This window comes from Mobula hypostoma, chromosome 8, assembly GCF_963921235.1.
Source record: "Mobula hypostoma chromosome 8, sMobHyp1.1, whole genome shotgun sequence".
Taxonomy (NCBI): Eukaryota; Metazoa; Chordata; class Chondrichthyes; order Myliobatiformes; family Myliobatidae; genus Mobula; species Mobula hypostoma.
In genome coordinates this window covers 74940305-74961857 of record NC_086104.1, presented here as the reverse complement: position 1 = coordinate 74961857, position 21553 = coordinate 74940305, and the positions used below count along the sequence as shown (strand labels likewise).

The 21553-nt window shown below is 41.1% G+C and overlaps 1 protein-coding gene across 2 annotated transcripts in view; it reads left to right on the top strand.

Annotated features, from left to right (window-relative positions):
• Positions 1 to 21553, top strand: part of macrod2 (mono-ADP ribosylhydrolase 2) — a 1240168-nt gene that overhangs the window by 399538 nt on the left and 819077 nt on the right. For both annotated transcript variants that reach the window (XM_063056135.1, XM_063056134.1), the window contains one exon: positions 4270 to 4386. In XM_063056135.1, the coding sequence (XP_062912205.1) occupies positions 4270 to 4386 (117 nt within the window). The remainder of the gene's footprint in view (positions 1 to 4269; positions 4387 to 21553) is intronic.

Below are 21553 nucleotides of genomic sequence, written 5' to 3'. Positions count from 1 at the left end.
GAAACGTTGGTCGCTGTAGGTTGAACAGCTTGTCATTAGTTCAGAAGATTAGTTCCTGTCCCATAGGAAATTTGTTGGAGGTAAGATGTAATATAGCAACAAGAAATTTGTTTTCGTTTCTGTTTTCTCCACTAGCATATAAACTGTGGTATTATCCAGTAGCCTTGACAATCAAATAATTCTCAGTGAAGACTAGCCTCACGTAAGGCAGCACCGTTGCCCCTAGATTATTCTCATTCTTTCTTGACACTGTTATTAATCTGATAACGTAATGCAGGAACCAATAACTTTTTGTACCATAACTGGAGAAGTGAAATAAATTGCGGCTAATGTTTGCTGAAAGTAAACTAACTTGTTGTTTGATTTGTGACCTTGTTCAGTCCAGTCGTTGTGACTCCAGTAGTGACAATGTCTATACTTACTTACAACATAGGAATGCAAATTTTATTGTCAGTGATTCCCTTTATTTCTGTAGTGTGCACTTTTACAGCCTCTTCTTTGGGTATAATAAGTAAATTATCTGCAATTATAAACACTCAAGAACTACTACTATTATTTAACTAAACCTTAAAATGTGATGCCTTGTTGAATGAGAGGTATCTGATTTTTTTTTAATGTTCTAAACCATTATCCAGGTTTAATATCTTTTCTGTCCCTAAAATTTTATGTTTACACATTGTCATTCCCTCAGTTAATATCATCTTGCACCTTGCCAATTAAAATGACAGATAAAAATGGTGACATATTAAGATTTGATAGTACTCCCCTGGAGCTTTTACTTCAACCTTGTATGTATGTTCTAATCTTTATGTTCAATCAAATGTTTAAAAATATTGAATATTCAACTTCTCTGTTTCTTAATTTGAACATGTGTGAAAATTAGAATGCAAGAAAATAGGAGCAAAATGAGTCCCTTGAGCTTGCCTCACAATTAAATATGATCATGGATAATTTAGTCTAGGCTTCATCCCTTGTGTGCCATTTCCCCATAGCCCTCAGTTCCTTGATAGTTCAAAAATGTGTCTACCTCTTCTGTAAGTACCACCAGTGATCAAGCCTTCAGAGGCCTCCGAGGCAGGGGATCCCTCAGATTCATCACATTCTGTGAGAAGTTGTGATGCATGTTTTTAGCTGTCTGCTGCTTATCTTGTAAATGTAATTTGGTCTCTTTCTATGACTTCGTCCCACTAGGCTGGCAACTCGGCAGGTTGTGACATCAGATTTTTGGGTCCCCTGGAACTGAACCTGCTCCTCCAATCTAAAACTGGGAAACTTTCCTTGTTGTTGCTGCCCTGCACTCTCACTTCACCACAACTAAGAATATTTGATCATTATATTTGGGAAGCCACCACAGGCAGAAATTAGATCATTTACAATAAATAGACTTTAATAACACATTTATTTCAGTATCAGTATAGCATTTCCATGTGAATTGAATTGACTATTACTTACATCCTTCACATACATGAGGAGTAAAAATTTTTACATTATGTTTCTGTCTAAATGTGCAATGTACAATTTATGGTAATTTATAATAAATAGTATGTACAACAGGACAGTCAATATAACATAGAAATACAGGTGTGTCAGCATGAGTTAATCAGTCTGATAGCCTGGTGGAAGTAGCTGTCCCAGAGACTGTTGGTCCTGGTTTTTATGCCGTGGTACAGTTTCCCAGATGGCAGCAACTGGAACAGTTTGTGATTGGGGTGACTCGGGTCCTTCGGGCCCTTTTTACACACCTGTGTTTGTTAATGTCCTGAATAGTGGGAAATTCACATCTGCAGATGCGCTGGACTGTACGCACCATTCTCTGCAGAGACCTGCGATTGAGGGAGGTACACTTCCCTTACCAGGCAGTGATGCAGCCAGTCAGGATGCTCTCAGTTGTGCCCCTATAGAAAGCTCTTAGGATCTGGGGGCCCAAACCAAACCTTTTCAGCCGTCTGAGGTGAAAGAGGCACTGTTGTGGTTTTTTTCACCACATAGTCACTATGTACAGAGCATGTGAGGTCCTCGGTGATGTTTGTGCCGAGGAGCTTAAAGCTGTTCACCCTCTCAACTCCAGATCCATTGATGTCATTAGGGGCTAGCCTGTCTCCATTCCTCCTGTAGTCCACAACCAGCTCCTTTGTTTTTGAGTCAAACGTACCCAGGAGTTAGAACAAACAGACTTACTGCTTTGCCTTGGATAAATTGTAACAGGAGAACTGGAAGCAGATCCAAACCAAAAATACTTTATAGCCCTTTAATCTGAAATGAAAATGGGTGAATGTCATCAATCTGAAATGTTACTTATGTTAGCAACACACACAAAATGCTGGAGGGTGTCAGCGGGTCAGGTAGCATCCGTGGAAATGAATAAACAGTTGACGTTTCGGGCTGTGGCCCTCCTTCAGGGTCACTTTTGTTGCTCTCTCCAGTAACCTGGCATTTCTGGAATTTCCTCCTTTTAAGTTCGAAGTCAATCTTGATTCTTCCAACTTGTTCCGCAGGGAAGGAAAGTAACATGACAATCAAATTGATGGATAGGAGTCTGTGTTCTGGACCATTGATCTAGAGGAAGAAGTTTAAATCCCACCAGGGCAGCAGGAAAATTTAAATTCAAATAATGAAATACGTCTGGAATTCAAAAAAGAAGCTGATCTAAAAAAATTAATGGACTGTTGTAAAATTCTGTCTGGCTCACGAACATCTTTACCTGTCTGAGCTGTGTGTGTATTTAATTCTTTGATACCTCCTCAGTTTAGAATCAGTTTGTTATGGACAATAAACGCTAAGAATGGCATTGTTATCTACATTCAGAAAATGAATGACCAGAAAATAGAATTGTATAACCCTTTCATTTTACTATATACTGTGCTTCATAGAATCACGATATTGTACACCACAGGAGTCCTGGGATACCGATGTCAGCTCTTAAAAGAGCTATGTAATTTCCTTATTCTTTCTTTGATGTCTGCAAAACATCCGCCTTCAAGTGTTTGTGTTATTCACTTTTGCCTGTTATTGTTGGTAATGCTCGCACCATCCTTTCAGACAGTGCATCTCATATTGTTGCATCTCACTGTAAAAGTCTTCTTGTGTGACTCAGTTTTTTTTTACACCAGTTTGTGCCAATGTCTTTGTTTTAATCAATGGTGATGTATTAGTTGTAAGGTCTAAAGTGTCGATGTAACTTTTACCGAAGTATTAACCTTAGACCGTATGTAAAATTATGTTTCAAAAATACATCCACTTTTATTGATTTTGGAAAGATCTAACAATGAAAACTCTTTCTCCATTTTTGCATGATACTGGGAAGTATAGTAGGCTGTGGTAATATTGAGTCATTTTTTTTGAACTCTTCATTGGTGGTTGTTTAATTCTGGTGCAAATGTTCGCTGTTTTAGCTTATCCTGGAATTCTAATCATCTGCAAATCATTGACTTTAAAAGTCACATGGCTGGCAACGATCAGGTCCAGCAGTACAGGCTTCTAAATTGCTCTATCAAAATTCCCAACCTTACTAAACCCCTGCCAGTGGGGTCCTTTCACTTTTTTTTCATGTGTTGATCTTTCTTGATATGCAACTGTGCCTGATTTTGTTTGATAAAGGTTCTCGCTGACGTGTTTCGCAGTGTTATGCAAGTACAGTAGAATCTTCCAATCCAGCCACTGGGAAATCTGAATTACTTGGTACCATGTAACATTGCCTGCACTCCCTTCTACCTCAGAAGGCTAAAGTTTCTGCTTTTATTTCTGACCCATTGCGGTCGCAGTTCTCAGACTGCCTTCCACAAGTCAGGGTTCTGATCCCACATTCCTTAACATTCACTGCTCTCCCTTCCAGTCAACTTAGGCCACAGTTACCATACTTCCTGCTACTTCCTAGGGCTCTAGTCCCTCACTCCCTTCCACTCTCCAGGATTCTGGTTCCATTTCTTGTTCCACCAACCAAGGTTCCAGTTCTAATGCCTTCTTGCAACTCATCAGGGTCTCAGTTCCCACAATTACTTTTAACTTGCCAGGCTTTGGTTCCTGACCTCCCTTTAACCGCAACTGATTTACTCAGAAATTTATTACAGTGATGTCTAATGACTAAGAAAAGTAAATACATCCAATTGTCCAGAAAATTTACTATCCAGCACCACCAAAGTCCTGAGCTTACTGTATTATTGTTTTACTGTGGAAACTGACATGATTTGTTCTGTGTTTGTAATATAAATAATGCAAATAAGCAAGTAGTTGTGATAATTTTTGATTGTGGCCCTTGTGCTTCACTTTTAGTTGATGGCTGTATCCACAGAGCTGCGGGACCTAAGCTGTTGTCAGCATGTCGCCAGCTAAATGGATGTAACACTGGAGAAGCCAAAATTACACTGGGCTATGACCTTCCTGCAAAACGTGAGTGCCTCATTTTATATTGAGCAGCTGAGTGAAATGTTGTTGATAATCTTTTCATTCGAGCAGGAGATGTCTATGGGAAAGGATTTGGTGTGAAAGCACTACTTGCTTTGACTAGTGAGGTATCTTTACAGTGGAACTGTTTATGTATTTTGTGTTGTGGATTTTCTTCTTGAATGCATCTGTTACAATTAATTAACTCAAAACTTTCCATTTGCAACAAGGTGGGATGTAACTGATAGCAATGTGATTGTGTATCTGCAGTTGAAAGAAAGGATGTACTTATAAAGGCTTTTATCATTGAACCTCCTCCTATATTCTTTATAATCATATCCTTATTCTAATTTAGTTGAAAGGAGTATGCATTTTGAAGTATTTTTGTAGCGAAATACTTATAATTTTCCCAATGGGTATTGAAATATAGACATACATATTGTTTATCTTTTTGTGATGGTAGTCCACTTCATTTGTCAGTATGTTAGTACTGAAATTAATGGTGATGCATGTTGGTTGCATGTATCGATTGAATTTGTTATCCTCTGGCCTATTGTAGATTATTTCAAACATCCTTTTGCTTTCAGGAATGATACCAGGAGCAAATTTATGCTATGCTGTATGTGATATTGGTGAAGCTGTCCTTCTCCTGTGTCTGTTTCAAATTTATCAGAGTGATTTTAAATCAGTTGGTGTAGATTTGTTTAGTTTCAGACTTTCCTGGGGCTGTCATCTTTTAATGCAGCATAAATGACTGAGGTAAACAGTGATTGGCCATTAATTTTGATTGAAGTGGCATATGACAGAATGTGGCCACCCACATAGTCCATTTGTGTGTGTTCTTTTGGCGCAGAGAAAGCCCTTAATGTGATCAAACTTAACTGGTCTGAAGCTAGATTTATCTGAACTGAGCATTGGAAAATTTTGTCAATGGCTTAGGAATTAGATTTGTCATTTCTACATGTCTGGGCAATGATGATGGAGGTGTTACAACCAGAAAATTGGTTGTAATTCAAAGACCTTTGTGAATTGCATTTGTTAATGGTTAGTGTTAGTGGAAAGACAGCCTCCTTCAGCTTGTCAAAGCTGGAGGAGGTCGTTTTTCCATCTCTGCTTTCCATTCTCACAGACTTCAGATTTTAATCTCTTCACTATTTCAGCCATGCTTTCAGCTACCCAGCTCTAAAGCACAGGGATATTCTTTCTACATGTTTTTCTTCTTCTTCTTCTTTATCCTTTTTTTTAAAAGACGCTCCTTGAAATATACCTCTCACTTTTCTTTGAAGTATGTGAAGTGATTGTTTTGCAAAATCTTATTTGATAATGTTCTTGACGTAGCTCTGGATGCTTTACTACATTAAAGGCACAATTAAAATGCAAGTAGTTGTTGCCCATAGTTAGATCACTCATTATCAGGAGCACAGTTCATGGCAATTTACAGTCTTTGAGTAAATAATGATATTCTTAGCTAAATCCTGTTAAAGCCTGAATGCAGTCTGAACAAGAATTATTCTGGTCAAGATGGCGCTTGCGTACAATATTCCTTCGATCGACATCTGGATAGATCATGAAACTGTATATTTCACTTCTTTTACATCTTCTACGTTAGTTTTTCATCTTGAATGTGATTCCGCTGGAACCTGTGAATTGCAGTTTAGAGATCGATTGGGTGTTTCAGCGCTTTGCAGTCTCCAAGGGGATTACGGGAGACAGAGGTGGCGAGAAGGTTGTGAGCTGATGTTCAACTCCATTCTGCCAATGAAAGCTTTCATTACTCGACGTTTAAAGCAATGAGGGAGATTTAAATGCCGGTTGCCTGCCTTTTTATCACTGAGGGATCGCTCTGTATGGAGAGGGGAGACTGCTTTTTATCACTGGTGAGATCGCTCTATTACAGAAAGGGGAGACGGTCTTTAATTGTTGATGAGATTGCTCTGTTACAGAGAGGGAAAGTGTTGTCCAGGTTTTCTGTGTTTTGTATGTGGACTTGGACTGTTGACTTTTTTTTCTAGTCTTATGGTTTTCTTTTGTATTCTGTGTTTTTCACCTGATCTTTCTCGTTTTTTTTGTGTGCAGGGGAGGGGAATTTATAGGTCGATGTGCGTGTTGTCTTTTTGTTGTTTTTTTGTGGGGAGGAGGGACTGGGGGGGTTGATGATTATGCTGCCTTTCTTTCTTGATTTCATGGCTATCTGTAGAAGAAAAATTTCAGAGCTGTGTACTTTGATGATAAATGAATCTTTGAACCTTCAACTAAGTTAGTGTTTTTGCTCAATAAATGAAAAGAAATAAAACACAAATAAATGTGTGAATTGGGAGCATGAGTTAGCCATTTAGTCCTCTAAGATATTGACTGATTAAATTAAATTAAAGGCATCCATTAGTCTTGCAAGACCATGGATCTGTGCCTTGATAGTCTTCACTCTCCACGACACCAATGTTGTCCAAGGGAAGGGCATTAGGACCTATACAGCATGGCACCGGTGTCGTCGCAGAGCAATGAGTGATTAAGTGCCTTGCTCAAGGACACAACATGTTGCCTTGCCTAGGGCTTGAACTCACGACCTTCAGGTCGCTAGTCCAATGCCTTAACCACTTGGCCACGTGCCCACACTGATTAGATTCAAAGATTCAAAGTATCATGGAAACAATGAAAGCGAACAACATCATTCCAAACCAAATTGAGCCCTGAGATCTGAATACCTGGAGCAGCCTGGAGTAGGCCCAAGCCTTGGTCTTAGTTCATCGTATTAGTGGGGCAAATCACCAGAAAGCTCGCAGACATGAAGCACAGTAGCCGGGGCAGTCTCATGGCCTCAGCATTGTGGAGATAGGAGTGAACATCACAGGAAAGCAAGCGAAATCGGCCTGACTCTCACCTTTGGTCACAATACCCTGCCTTTCCAGTCAGTCTGGGCTGGTGTTTAAATTGTCCAAATAACGACAGTGTTTCACGTTAGGACCTTGGCCCCACTGCAGTGAAACGCTCCGAGTCTAGACCTCGCTGCCCCGCGATTCTATCTGTATCTCGTTGCCCAGCCCAAAGCCGTTCTCAATCTCTACAAATTGGCTCAGTGCTTAGAGCGATCCAGCCTCACACCTGGGTCAGTTGGATAAGCACTGAAACTCCTCTGCATCAACTTCTCTTCTCCGAATGGCTTACTTCAACTCTATCTGCGTTATTTTGCAATGCACCAGCGCGGCTCATCACTTGAATTTGCTTTGTCTTAGTTCGCCTCTTCATTGTTTTTGGTGATAGTTTACCACAATTTATTTCACAAAAGGTGTTTTGAGTTGAGTTTCTTGCCTTTTGAACTACCAGTGAGTTGTTGCTTGCCTTCGGTGGCGCCATCTTAAACCAGATGTAACTTGAATGCTGCTTTCTCACATACGCAGTAAACTTCTTTGGTTCCACTTGCCTGAAAGCATTCATGTTCCTCAGGACCTTGCACGTTTCAGTCAAGAATTGTTTCATGGCAGAAAATCTTAAGCCTTTTTGATGAAATTGCATTGGAACTCTGGCATGAGAAATTGGAAAATTGATCAGGACCTGGATTCCTGGCTTTTTGTCAGAAGAGCATGAGTTCCTGATGGTTTGTGTGGTTGGACATGGCCAGTCTTTTTCTATCAGTCTTTTAATACAGTGGTAGGGGTTTGAGGGCTTACAAATATAGAATTCACTGCTTCTCAAACAATCAGAGGAATCATGTGGATTTCTGGTTGTTTTGTACAAATGGAAAGAAAAATTGAACTTGTCCCTTCACCAACCTTGATGTTCTGCAGTATTTTGAATCAGTTAAGTTTTTAAGTGTCATTTACTGTTTCAAAATATTAAGTATATAACACTACAGCACAGGGACAGGCTCTTCAGCCCACTCTGTTGTGCCAAACCAATGAAATTAATTCTCAAATGGCTAACTAAACTAATCACTGCTGCCTGCACAATGTTCAGATCCTTCCATTTTCCTCATATTCATGTGCCTATCTAAATGTCTCTTAAAGTATTCTAAAGCTTCTGCCAGTACCACCTTTCTAAGTAACCACCACTCTGTGTTTTTTTAAAAAAAAACTTGCCCTCACATTTCCTTTGAAATTACCCCCTCACCTGAAATGCATGCCCTCTGGTATTTAGACATTCCAACCCCTGGAAAAAGATATTGTTTACTTAGTCTATGTATTTCTCTCCTAATCTTAGAAATCTCTGACAGATCTCCCCTCAGCCTCTGTTGCTCCAGAGAAAACAACCCAATTTTGTTCATCCTCTCATTATAGCACATGCTCTCTAATCTAGGCAATGTCCTGGTAACCTCTTCTGTACCCTCTCCAAAGCCTCGACATCATTCCTATAATGGGGCAACCAGAATTGTGTGCAATACTCCAAGTGCAGCCTAACTAAAGTTTTTAAAGCTGCAATACAGCTTCCTGACTTTTAAACTCAATGCCTTGACGAATAAACACAAGCGTGCCATGCCATATGCCTTCTTCACTACTCTAGCAACCTTTGTAACCACTTTCAGGGAGCTATGAACTTGGTTCCCATGATCCCTCTGCTCATAAACACTCTTAAGGATCTTTCCCTAAACAGTGTACTGTCTCTTTACATTTGACCTTCCAAGGTGCAACATTTCCACTTTTGTCTGGGTCCAAAGTTCAATGTAAGTTTTATTATTGTCACCATATACAACACTGAGATTCACTTTCTATGGGCAGACTCAATAGGTCGACAGCAGGACCAATGAAAGATCAGCCATAGTGCAGAAGACAACAAATTGTGCAAATATAAATAAATAGCAATAAATAATGAAGACGCGAGGTAATGAGGTAAAGAGTACTTAAAGTGAGATCATTGGTTATGGGAACATTTCAATGATGGGCAGGTCAGTGTAGTTATCCCTTTAATTCAAGAGCCTGATTGTTGAGGGATAGTAACTGTTCCTGAACCTGGTGGTGCAAGTCCTGAGGCTCTTGTACCTTCTACTTAATGGCAGCAGCAAGAAAAGAGCATGTTCTGGGTGGTGGGGATCTTTGATGGATGCTGCTTTCCTACGACAGCATTTCATGAAGCTGTGCTCAGCGTTTGGGAGGGCTTTACCCATGATGTACTGGGCTGAATCCACTATTTTTTTGCAGGATTTTCTGTTCAAAGGCATTGGTGTTTTCAAGCCAGATCATGATGCATCCAGTCAATACACTCACCACCATACATCCATAGAAGTTTGTTAAAGTTTTAGATGTCATGCCGAATCTCTGCGGACTCCGAAGAAAGTAGAGGTGCTGTCGTGCTTTATTCGCAATTGTATTTAGGTGCTGGATCCAGGACGGATCCTCTGAATAGTAACAGCTGGGAATCCAACATTCCTAACTCTGTCCACCTCTGATCCTCCTATGATGACTGACGTATGGACCTCTGGGTTTCCTCTCTTGAAGTCTACAATCAGCTCCTTGGTCTTGCTGACATTGAGTGAGAGGTTGTTGCCACTCAGCCGAATATCCATGTGCCATTTCTCCACCCATATCTGCAACTGATCTATATCCCACTCTTCTTTGCCAGTCTTCTACATTTTCCATAACATCACCATTATTTGTACCCTCTGCAAACTTGCCAACCCACCCTTCTACACTTTCATCAAGGTCACTTGTATACAAAGTTCAAAGTATATTTATTATCAAAGTACAATTGCGTCACCATCTACAGCCTTTAGATTCATTTTCTTACAGGCATTCACAGTAAATCCAGGAAGCACAGTAAAATCAGTGAAAAATTGTGCCCTACAGGATGGACAATCAATGTGTAAAAGACAACAAATGGTGGAAATACAAAAAGTAAGAAAAATAATAAATAAGTGAGTAATAAATATCGAGGACATGGTATGAAGAGTCCTTGAAAGTGAGCCTGTATGTTTGGGAACAGTTCAGCAATGGCATGAGTAAAGTTATTCCCTCTGTTTCAAGAACTTGATGGCTGAAAGTAATAACTGTTCCTGAAGCTGGAGGTACGGGTCCTGAAGTTCCTGTACCCTCTTGCTGATGACAGCAGCAAAAAGAGAGCATGGCCTCGATGGTGAGAGTCACTGATTGTACTTTCCTGCAGCAACATTTTGTGTAGGTATGCTCAGTGGTGGACTGGGCTTTCCCCTTGATGGACTGGGCAGTATCCGCTACTTTTTCTAGGCAATTCTGTTCAAGGGCATTTCTGTTTCCCTACCAGATCATGATGCAGTCAGTCTGGATACTCTCCACTGTACATCTATAGAAGTTTGTCAAAGTTTTAGATGCCATGCCAAATCTTCGGAAACTTCTGAGAAAGTAGAGGTGCTACTGTGTTTTCTTCGTAAAGGCAATTACCTACTGGACCCAGGACAGATCCTCTCAAATGATAACACCACATAAATTTTGACCCTCTCAACCTCTCATACCCATTGGAGGCTCATTGAACTCAGGTTTCCTCCTCCTGAAGTCAATAATCAGCTCTTTGGTTTTGTTAACATGGAGTGAGAGATTGTTGTTGTGGCACCACTCAGCCAGACTTTCAGTCTCTCCCCATATGTTGATTCATCACAACCTTTTGATTTGGCCAATGATAGTGGTGTCATCAGCAAACTTAAATATGGCATTGGAGCTGTCTGTGCTTGCATTCACACTCAGATTATAAAGTGAGTAGAGCAGGGGGCTAAGCACACAGCTTTGTGGTGTACCTGTGCTGATGGAGATTGTGGAGGAGATGTTGTTGCCAATCCAGTTGACTGGGGTCTGTAAGTGAGGAAATCCAGGATCCAGTTGCACAAGGACGTACTGAGGCATCTTTGTTACACACATAAAATGCTGGAGGAACTCAGCACGCCAGGCATCATTTTTGGAAAAGAGTACAGTTGATGTTTTGGGCTGAGACCCTTCATCAGGACTGGAGAAAAAATGATGAGTCAGTGTGAGAAGGGGAATCTGAGAGGAGAGGACAGGCGGCCATGGAAGAAAGAAGGGGGAGGAACATCAGAGGGAGGTGTAGGGCAGATGAGGAGATAAGGAGGTAAGGTGAAAGAGGGGAATGGGAGAATGGTGAAGGGGGTGGGCAGGTCATTAACGGAAGTTCAGAAAATCGATGTTCATGCCATCAAGTTGGAGTCTACCCAGACAGAATATAAGGTGTTGCTCCTCCAACCTGCGTGTGGCCACATCATGACAGTAGAGGAAGCCATGGACTGACATGTTGGAATGAGAATGGGAAGTAGAATTAAAATGGGTGGCCACTGGAAGATCCTGCTTTTTCAGGCGGATGGAATGTAGGGGCTTGGCGAAATGGACTCCCAATCTACGTCAGGTCTCACCGATATACAGGAGGCCACGCTGGGAGTATCAGTTACAGTAGATGACCTCAGCAGACTCACAGGTGAAGTGTTGCTTCAACTGGAATGACTGTTTGGGGCCCTGAATGGTAGTGAGGGAGGAGGTGTAGAGGCAGGTGTAGATCTTGTTCTGCTTGCAAGGATAAGTGCCAGGGAGGGGGATCAGTGGGGAGGGATGAATGGACAAGGGAGTTATTTAGGGAGCGATCCTTGTGGAAAGCAGAAAGTTGGGGGGGAAGGTAAATGTGTGCTTGGTAATGGGATTTCAATGGAGATGGCAGAAGATATGGAGTATTATGTGACAGAGAAAGTGGGATCTCCCAGTGGCCACCGATTTTAATTTCACTTCCCATTCCCATTCCGACACGTCAGTCCATGGCCTCCTTTACTGTCACGATGAAGCCACATTCAGATTGGAGGAGCAACACCTTATATTCCATCTGAGTAGCCTCCAACCTGATGGCATGAACATTGATTTTGTGAACTTCCAGTAATGCTCCCCCCACCTCACCATTCCCCATTTCGATTTCCCTCTCTCACCTTGCCTCCTAACCTGCACATCACCTCCCTCTGGGGTGCTTCTCCCTCTTTTCTTTCTTCCATGGATTTCTGTTCTCTCTGATTAGATTTTCCCTTCTCCAGCCCCTTCTCTTTCATCAATCAACTATTACCTTGTGTTTCTTCCTCCCCTCCACCCACAACCTTCTAACTCAGACTCCTCATTATACTTTCTCCAGTCCTGATGAAGGGTCCTGGCCTGAAACGTCGACTGTACTCTTTTCGATAGATGCTACCTGGCCTACTAAGTTCCTCCAGCATTTTGTGTGTGTTGCTTGGATTTCCAGCATCTGCAGACTTTCTCTTATTGTTGCATCTTTGTTGCCTAGATGTTCCAGGGTAGAGTGATGAGCCAATGAAATGGCATCTCCTGCTGACCTGTCGTGACGTTAGGCGAATTGGAGTGAATCCAAGTTGCTTCTCAGGCAGGAGTTGTTTCATCATTAACCTCTCATATCACCACAGGACAGTGGATGCCAGTGCTATCGGTTGATAGTTATTGAGGCAGGTTACCATGTTCTTCTGGCATCAGAAACAGCAGAGGTACCAGTGCAGATCCTTGAAGAATGCCACTAATCACAGACCTCCAGCAAGAGGGACTTCACTGCTATTGTGGTTGTGGCTGTATACATTCCCCGCAGTGCTAATGCTGGGGAAGTGCTGCATGAGCTCTACAGCACCATCAGTGATTCGCAAACCACGCACTGAAGGGTTCTTTATTGTTGCTGGCAAGTTCAAGCAGGCTAATTTAAAAACAGTCCTGCTTAAATTCTCTCAGTATGTCGACTTTGCTACCGGAGGTGAGAATACTGATTAATACCAACATCCCTGGTGCATACAAGACCTCCCCCTGGATTCTGTGATTACTTATCTGTTATGCTAATTCCTGCATACTGACCACTGATTAAATGCAAAGGGAACTAAAACCCTGGTCAGAAGGAGCAACTTCAGCATTGTGGGACTGTTTTGAAAACACCAACTGAAGCATGTTCAGGGCGGTAGCTGCCTATGACCGTCACATTAACCATAGACCATAAGACGTAGGAGCAGAATTAGGCCATTCAGCCCATTGAGCCTGCTCTAAACATCGATGTGATAATGGTGATAACATTGCATATACGAGATCTGTGACTGGCAACATAGAGAAGTGCATTGAGGACGTCACTATTATTAAACGTATCTCTGAGAGGGCAAACAAGAAGCCATGGCTGATAACGGAGGTAGGGCATGGCTGAGAGATCGGGATGTTGCTTTCAGTTTGGGAAGTTAGACAGCTCTCAGGTCAGCAAGTCCTCTGCTTTTCCATGCCATCCAGAAGACAAACCAAGATTATTCACAAAAAATATACAGCCATTTCTGTGACACCAGAGACATGAGGCACATGTGGCAGGGCATTAAGACCATAACGAACTACAGTCCACCCTGCACATCAACAACCATGACACGTCTCTTCCTGATTGGCTGAATGTCCTTTGCACTGGGTTTGATGCATGGAAAGAGGTGCTGAGGAGGAAGGTCTGCTTCCACCTGAGGAGCAGGCACTCCATCTGCCCACAGCAGTTTTAGGAAGATGCTAGCCAGGGTCAACCCATGTAAAACTGCAGGTCCTGATAACATACCTGATGAGGTGTTGAGGACTACGCAGACCAAATAACAGAGTTTCCAACAGATATCTTCAGCATTCTCTCTAGTATAGCCCACTGTCTCTTCAGGCTTCAAGGCTGTTACCATCACCCCGGCGCCCAAGATGGCAACAGTAACCTGCCTCAACAATTACTGTCCCATGACACTGACCTCAACAATAACGAAGTGCTTTGATGGCTGGTCATGGATCATATTAAACCCCATCTTCCTGCTATACCAGACTCTTCCAGGTTGATAATCGCTCAAGTCGATCCACTGATGATACTATAGCCTCTGCACTCCAATCCATCCTGATCTACCTGGAAAATGGTGCCAGGATCCTATTTCTTGACTTCAACTTAGCAGTTAATGTGATCATCCCTTGGAAGCCGGTAGGTAAATTGTCCTCATTGGGTCTCAACACTTTTCTCTGTAACTGGATCCGAGACTTCTTGACAGAAAGGCTCCAGTCAGTATGCGTTGTCAGAAACATCTCCAACTCCATCATACTGAGCACTGGCGATTCCAAGGGCTGAGTGCTCAGACCGCTGGTGTTCACGCTGCTAATTCAGGACCCCCCCCCCCCGCTAGATGCAGTTCACACCAAATCATCAGGTTCTCAGATGAAACAATGGTAGTTGGCCTCATCAACAACAATAACAAGTGGCATACAAGGTGGAGGAAGAGCAGCTGGTAGCACAACTTGAGTCTCAACATGGACAAGACCAAGTAGGTGACTGTGGATTTTAGGAAGGTGCAGGCTGACCACTTCTCACTGTATTTACATTTCTGGCCTCTTTATAATCCTCAAGGACTATTTCATTCTAGCTTCGTAAGCTTTATGTGCTCTTCCTTTTTCTTTTGAACTAAATTCATCACCTTTCTCGACATCCAAGGTTCTCTTACCTTGCCATTTTTGTCCTTCCTTATTGTACTCTGTGCATTTTGACTTTAAACATCCTCCACATTCAGATGTGGGCTTGCTGAAAAAAATAACTTCCCAATCAAGTCAAGTTTACTGTCATTTAACTGTATACATGTACACTGTCAAATGAGACAATGTTTCTCTGAACCATGGTGTAAACCACTGTGCATACCACTGTGCATAACACAGATAACACATAATAACTTATTAAGGATGAAATCTACGGATGGATTACACACAAGTAAACTAAAGTGCGTAAATTTAATATTGTAAGGTACATAACAGATTATCCAGTGACACTTTCAATGTGATATGGTAGGGAGTTCAGAAACTGTTTCCCATCCTCACTGTTCTTGTTTTGATGCATTGGAGTCTCCTGCCTGATTTTGGAAAGTCAAAGAGGATACTGGATGGATGAGTGGGATCCTTGATAATGCTAAGGACCCTGCGTGCACAGCACTCCTAATAAATGTCCCCTATAGATGGTAGGGAGACTCCTATGACTCTCTCAGCCATTCTCACAGACCTTTATAGAGACTTTGGGTCCGATGCTCAGCTGTTGCCGTACCAGATGGAGATGCAACTTGTCAGGATGCTCTCAATAGTGTTCCTATAAAATATAGTTAAGATGGGGGGTGGGATGGAAAACAATGTTGAAGTGCAATGAATCTATCAAGTACAATAAGCTGATAAGGAAACACAATAAAATCCCACATGCCTGGTAATCTGATGCCATTACATGATGCCTTAATTACCGAGGATGCAGGATGTTGAGTAAGTTCGAGTAAGTAGCAATGAGGGGAATAAGTTCGATGGGTTGTCAGATATATCCGAGGGGAAAAATTAGATTTTTGTTTTAATTCCAGGTTAACTACTAGACAATATTGTTGCCAACAGGCAGAGAATGTGGTTTCCCTCACATTTATGCCAAAGGCAATTTCCCTATTTTGCTGGTGAGATAATTAGTATGCTTGGTGAGCATACATTTCTCCCTACACCCCTAACCGTTCACTGTCAGGAAAGCAAAGTTCTGGAGAAAGAGAAGTATGGAATTAATTAGACTAATCCAACTAAAGAATGTGATACTAACCCCATGATTAAAAAACCACTACTACTGTTTCATTACCCAATAATTCTGACAGGAAGCTACACTTTTTTAGTCTATGGCTACAGATCCAACAGCATACCCGTAGGCAACACTGGTTGCTGCAATATTTGGAATCCTTGGTTAGTTTCATCGAGCCTACAGAATGTACTACCTGGTCTAATAGCAGCCTAGGTTATATTTGGGAATTTAAATGAGTATTTGTATGTTCCTTAGTCCCACAATAATTAATTTGAACTTGCCTGCAAAACTGTTTTTCAGCTGAAGCTCAGAAGATACTAACTGGGTTGTTTAATTGAACTTCTATGCTCTAGTCAACTTATATATTGAAAATGATAGCCAAGTGAAAGACATGAGTCCATTATTCCTTCAGCAGAATACTCAGCGGAAAAATAAAGAAAGTCCTACATTCACTGCAATGGAGCAGTCTTGGTTACACATTGATATCGATAATGCATCTGGACTATTGGAGTCTAGGTCAAGACAGAGAATCTGGTGTCTATTATCTGAGATAGCAGAGCCAACAAACTGCACACTGCTGCACTTCCCTGGTCTAGTTAACAGAGTAGTACAACTGCTCTAAATGTTTCCCAGGTCCCAGGAACCACCATACAAATAGTAAATATCAATCTCTTGAAAACTTTGGGGATTAGCTGTGGAGTTTTAAATCCAGCACAGCTCGACTACTAGCCCACATAGAATATCGTGATGTTCATCAAGAAAACATTCTCCTGAAAGAACATCTCCACTTGAAGCCAACAGAGCACTCCCACGGGCAAAGAACCTTAAATAGATTCCCCCTGCAGATCTGTCAGAAACCTCACTCTACCATCCGAAACACAGTACTACGCTGAAAGCTAATAACAGTCCCGTCTCCCTGCAGTACACCACCTGGTTAACCACAAGCATAATCAGGAGTAAAGCCAGTAACTGATATGAGTGCTAACATTCCAAGCTTTAACTTTCTGGGTAAAATCTGCATAGTCTTCACTCACTTGCAGACAGATCAGGAGTAATGTAATGATTGTGACAGTGGCCACCCGTATCAGTCTGTCATTCAAATGCTGAACTTCAGCCTTGTGAGAACCATTTCTGGTTGCATCAGTCAGTCACGCTGCCCAAAAATAGGGTAGTGTTGTAAACAATATGTCAATTCCTCCAGTTTTTGCTGATCTTGCTTTTGAGGCATGTGGCTGTGACTCAGTGGGTATGAATATACTTACAGATGAAAGGCTGTCCCGTTTCAGGGGCTTGAGCTAAACATCCAGAATAGCCTGAAGTGCAGCACTGAAAGATGAGTAACTTTTCAGGTAAGAAGAAAGTGGCCAGGAAATCCCTCTTGTGTAGCCTGCAAAACAGTAACCCTGGAGCCAATATCACTGAGGTGTTTGCAGAAACTTGTTACGTGCAAACAATCAGTATGTTTCTTACATTCCAACACCGTCCACTCTTAAACTTATTTGGTTAGCTCTGAAGAGGTTTCATATTTTGGAACTGTGAAGGATATCTTGGATACAAAGTTGTTCAAAGTTATAAGATGAGTCAGCTCCATCATGGGTACTAGCCTTCATAGTACCCAAACCACCTTCAAGGAACGATGCCTTAGGAAGTCAGGTGTCCATCATTAAGGACCCCTACAACTCAGGACGTGGCCTCTTCTAATTGTTTCCATCAGGAAGGAGGTACAGAAGCCTGAAAGCACACACTCAGTGATTCAGGAATGGCTTCTTCCCCTTTGGCATCCAATTTCTAAATGGACATTGGACCCATGAACACTACCTCACTATTTTTTTAAATTTCTGTTTTTGCATGACTTATCTTAGCTTAACTATTTAATATGCATATACAATGGTGTTAGAAAGTTTGTGTACCCTGTGGAATTTTCTCCTCTTCTGCATAAATATGACCTAATATGTGATTAGATCTTCATGTAAGTCCTAAAGTGAGATAAGGAGAACCCAATTAAATAAATAATACAAAAAACATTATACTTGTTCATTTGTTTATTGAGAAGAATTATCCAATATTACATGTATTTGTTGGAAAAAGCATGTGAACCTCTAGGATTATCAGTTCATTTGAAGTGGAAATTAGAGTCAGTGTTTCAATCAATGCGATGACAATCAGGAGTGAGTGTGGCAGACCCTGACCTATTTAAAGAACATAAACTTGGGTCTTTGTTATCAAAGTCTGTCTTCACCACACAGGTTTTTGGAAGTGTACCTCAGAAAACAAATTGTTGATGCTCACCTGGCTGGAAAAGGATACAAACCCATTTCTAAAGAGTTTGGACTCCACCAATCCACTGTCTGGCCTGTGATGTACAAATGGAGGAAATTAATTACCATTGTTACTCTCCCCAGGAGTGGTCGACAATTAAAAATCACTTCAAGGGCTAAGTAATATTCCAAGAAGTGATAAAGAACCCCAGGGTAACATTTAAGGAACAACAGGCCTCTCTTGCATTGGTTAATGTCAGTGTTTATGAGTATACCATCAGGCAAACACTGAACAACAATGGTATGCAAGGAGAAAGCCATTACTCTCCGAGAAGAACATTGCTGCCCATCTAAAGTTTGCTGAAGACGACATGGATAAGCCAGAAGACTATTGGAAGAATGTTATGTGGATGGATAAGTCTTTTTGGCTTAAATGAGATGTGTTATGTTTGGTAAAAAGCAAACATTGCATTCCAACACAAGAACCTCATTCCATCAATGAAACATGGTGGTGGCAGTGTTATGGTTTGGGCCTGTTTTGTTAGCTTCGGACCAGGCCAGCTTGCCATCATTGATGGAACTATGAATTTTGAATTGTACCAGCAAATTCATCAGGAAAATGTCAGGGTATTTGTCTATGAACTGAAGCTCAAGAGAAAGTGGATCATGCAGCAAGACAATGACCCTAAGGACACAAGTCAGTCTACCAAAGAATGGTTACAGCAGAAGAAATTTCACATTTTGGAGTAGCCAAGTCAAAGTCCAGCAAATCCTATGGAAATGTTGTGGAAGGACCTGAAGCAAGCAGTTCATACAGGGAAGCTCACCAATATCCCAGAGTTCAAGCAGTTTTGTAAGAAGGAATGGTCTAAAATTCCTCAAAGCCCAAACAGAGGTGTGATCAACAGTTCCCAGAAATGTTTGGTTGAAGTTACTGCTGTACAAGGAGCTCATGCCAGTTACTGAAAATAAGGATTCACATAATGTTTCCTACAAATACATGAAATAGTAGATATTTTTTCTAAATAAATAAATGAATAAGTATAATGTATTTTGTATTATTTATTTAACTGGGTTCACTATCTAGTTTTAGGACTTGCGTGAAGATCTGATCACATTTTAGGTCATATTTATGCAGAAATAGAGAACATTCTAAAGTGTTCACTATTTTTGTATATAATTACTGTAATTCATTTTTTCTGTATTTATGATGTATTGCATTGTACCGCAGCTGCAAAACTAATGAATTTCACGACATATGCCAGTTATATTAAACCTGATCTGATTTTTTACATACAAAGATAAATATTTTTACCAGTCGAAAATTTGACTGCATTGAATTATCTTTGAAGAGTTTTAGGTTTTTAAAGATATTAACCAAAACCAAATTTACTACATATTGATTTTGTGCTCAAGAAGAATTCAGCAAATTGTTTAATGTATGACAAAGGGCAGTGAAATCCTGTAGACAGGTTAGGTGGGGTAGAGGTCTCCTTCTATTGTGTCTCCAATTATTTGTCATAAGATCTCACAAGGAGGATATACTTACGGTCAAATTGGTGCCTACATATAATGCTCCTTTGGTTGACTCTTCTGGATAGATCATGGAACCATCTTTTTCAATAGGCTCCAATAGGTACATTGAATGTCAGAGAAATGTATACCATATACATCCTGAAATTCCTTTTCTTCGCAAACACCCGCAAAAAATGAAGTGCCCTGAAGAATGAATGACAGTTCAATGTTAGAATCCCAAAGCCCCCCCAACTCCCTCCTCCCATCCACAGGAGTACATTCAGCCAGAGACTCATTCCTCCAAGATGCAGCACAGAGCGTCATAGGATGTCATTCCTGCCTCTGGCCATCAAACTTGTCCTGGACTTATTTCATAATTTACTGGCATAATTTACATATTACTATTTAACTATTTATGGTTCTATGACTGTTTATTATTTATGGTGCAACTGTAACGAAAACCAATTTCTCCCTGGGATCAATAAAGTATGACTATGACTATGACTATAAGCAGCAGCAAAGCAACAACCTTCCCCCCCCTCACCACCAGCAAAAAGCATTGGCACCCCCCCGCCACACCGAACACCAAGCCTGCAGCAAAGACACGGGTGCAGTACCCCAAAGACTCCTCGTCTTTTATTTCACTCCTTTTATGTCTTTTACTTTTGTTTCTTGTCTTGAATGTGTTGGAGACTATGTTTTGCTGTTTGGAGATCATTTAGGTGTGTCAGCACTCTGCAATCTCCGAGATTCCAGGAGGCAGAAGCAGCGTAAGCAAACCGCGTGGTGAGTAGCCTGCAGGATGTTGCATGAGCCAGTGTTCGATCCCATTTCACTGATCATAGTTTCCATTGTTCGCTGATTAAAGCGACGAGGGGAATTGAAACCTGAAGGCGAGTGGGAAAGTTTGGAGATCGTTTGGGTGTTCCAGCATGCCGCAGTCTCTGAGAGAATTCTGGGAAGCAGTGTTCCATTTTGCCAATTTTAACTTCCATTGTTCGCCGACTAAAGTGACGAGGATGATTGAAGCATTGAAGCGAGTCGGAGGGAGAGCACTGGCTGCCTGTCTTTTGATCACTCTGCTGCACTACCAGAAGGGGAAAGCCTGCCTCTGTGGAGAGTGTTGCTCAGGTTTTTTCTGCATTTTGGATGTGGACTTGGACTATGAAATGATTTTTCAGTCTTACAGTTTTTATATCCTGTGCTTTTTCACCTAATCTTCTCATTTTTTTTTTTGCGCAGACAGAGGGATTTGGGGATCAGTGTGCCTAATCCATTTTGATTGTTTTCTTTGTGGCGGGAGGAGGGATTTGGGGATTGATGTGTCTGATTCACTTTTGTTCATTTTTTTGGTGGGGAGGTGGGATTGAGGGATGATCATGCTGCCTTTCATTCCTTTCTTGGTTTCATGGCTATCCAGAGAATTGAAAAATTTCAGAGTTGTGTATTTTGAAAATAAAATGAACCTTTCAACCTCAGGGCATTCTTGTTGGGGTTGACACATCTTCTGATAACCAAAGCTGTTCACCTTTTTGATGATGAAGTGTATGCCTCAGATGGTATTCAAGTAATATTTCAGTCTTGGAAGGTAAACTCCAATTTTCTTTTTTGTAATTTTTGGCTGGTTTGTTATATTTTCTAGAAACAGCCGATAAAAGTAATGCGAATGAACTTTCTAAAATTGACTTTTTCATTGGTGTTATATAAAAGCATTTTATGGCAAAAATGTGAATTGTTTTCTGGGAACTATAAATTGATTCCCCAGGTTTTGATCTTGTGGTGATAGCAAAATAATTATTGGATTTTATTGTTTCATTTTCGCATTACACTTCAGCACATGTTTGTGTTCCAGTTTAATTTGAGTTTTGAAACATAGAAACTTTACTAAC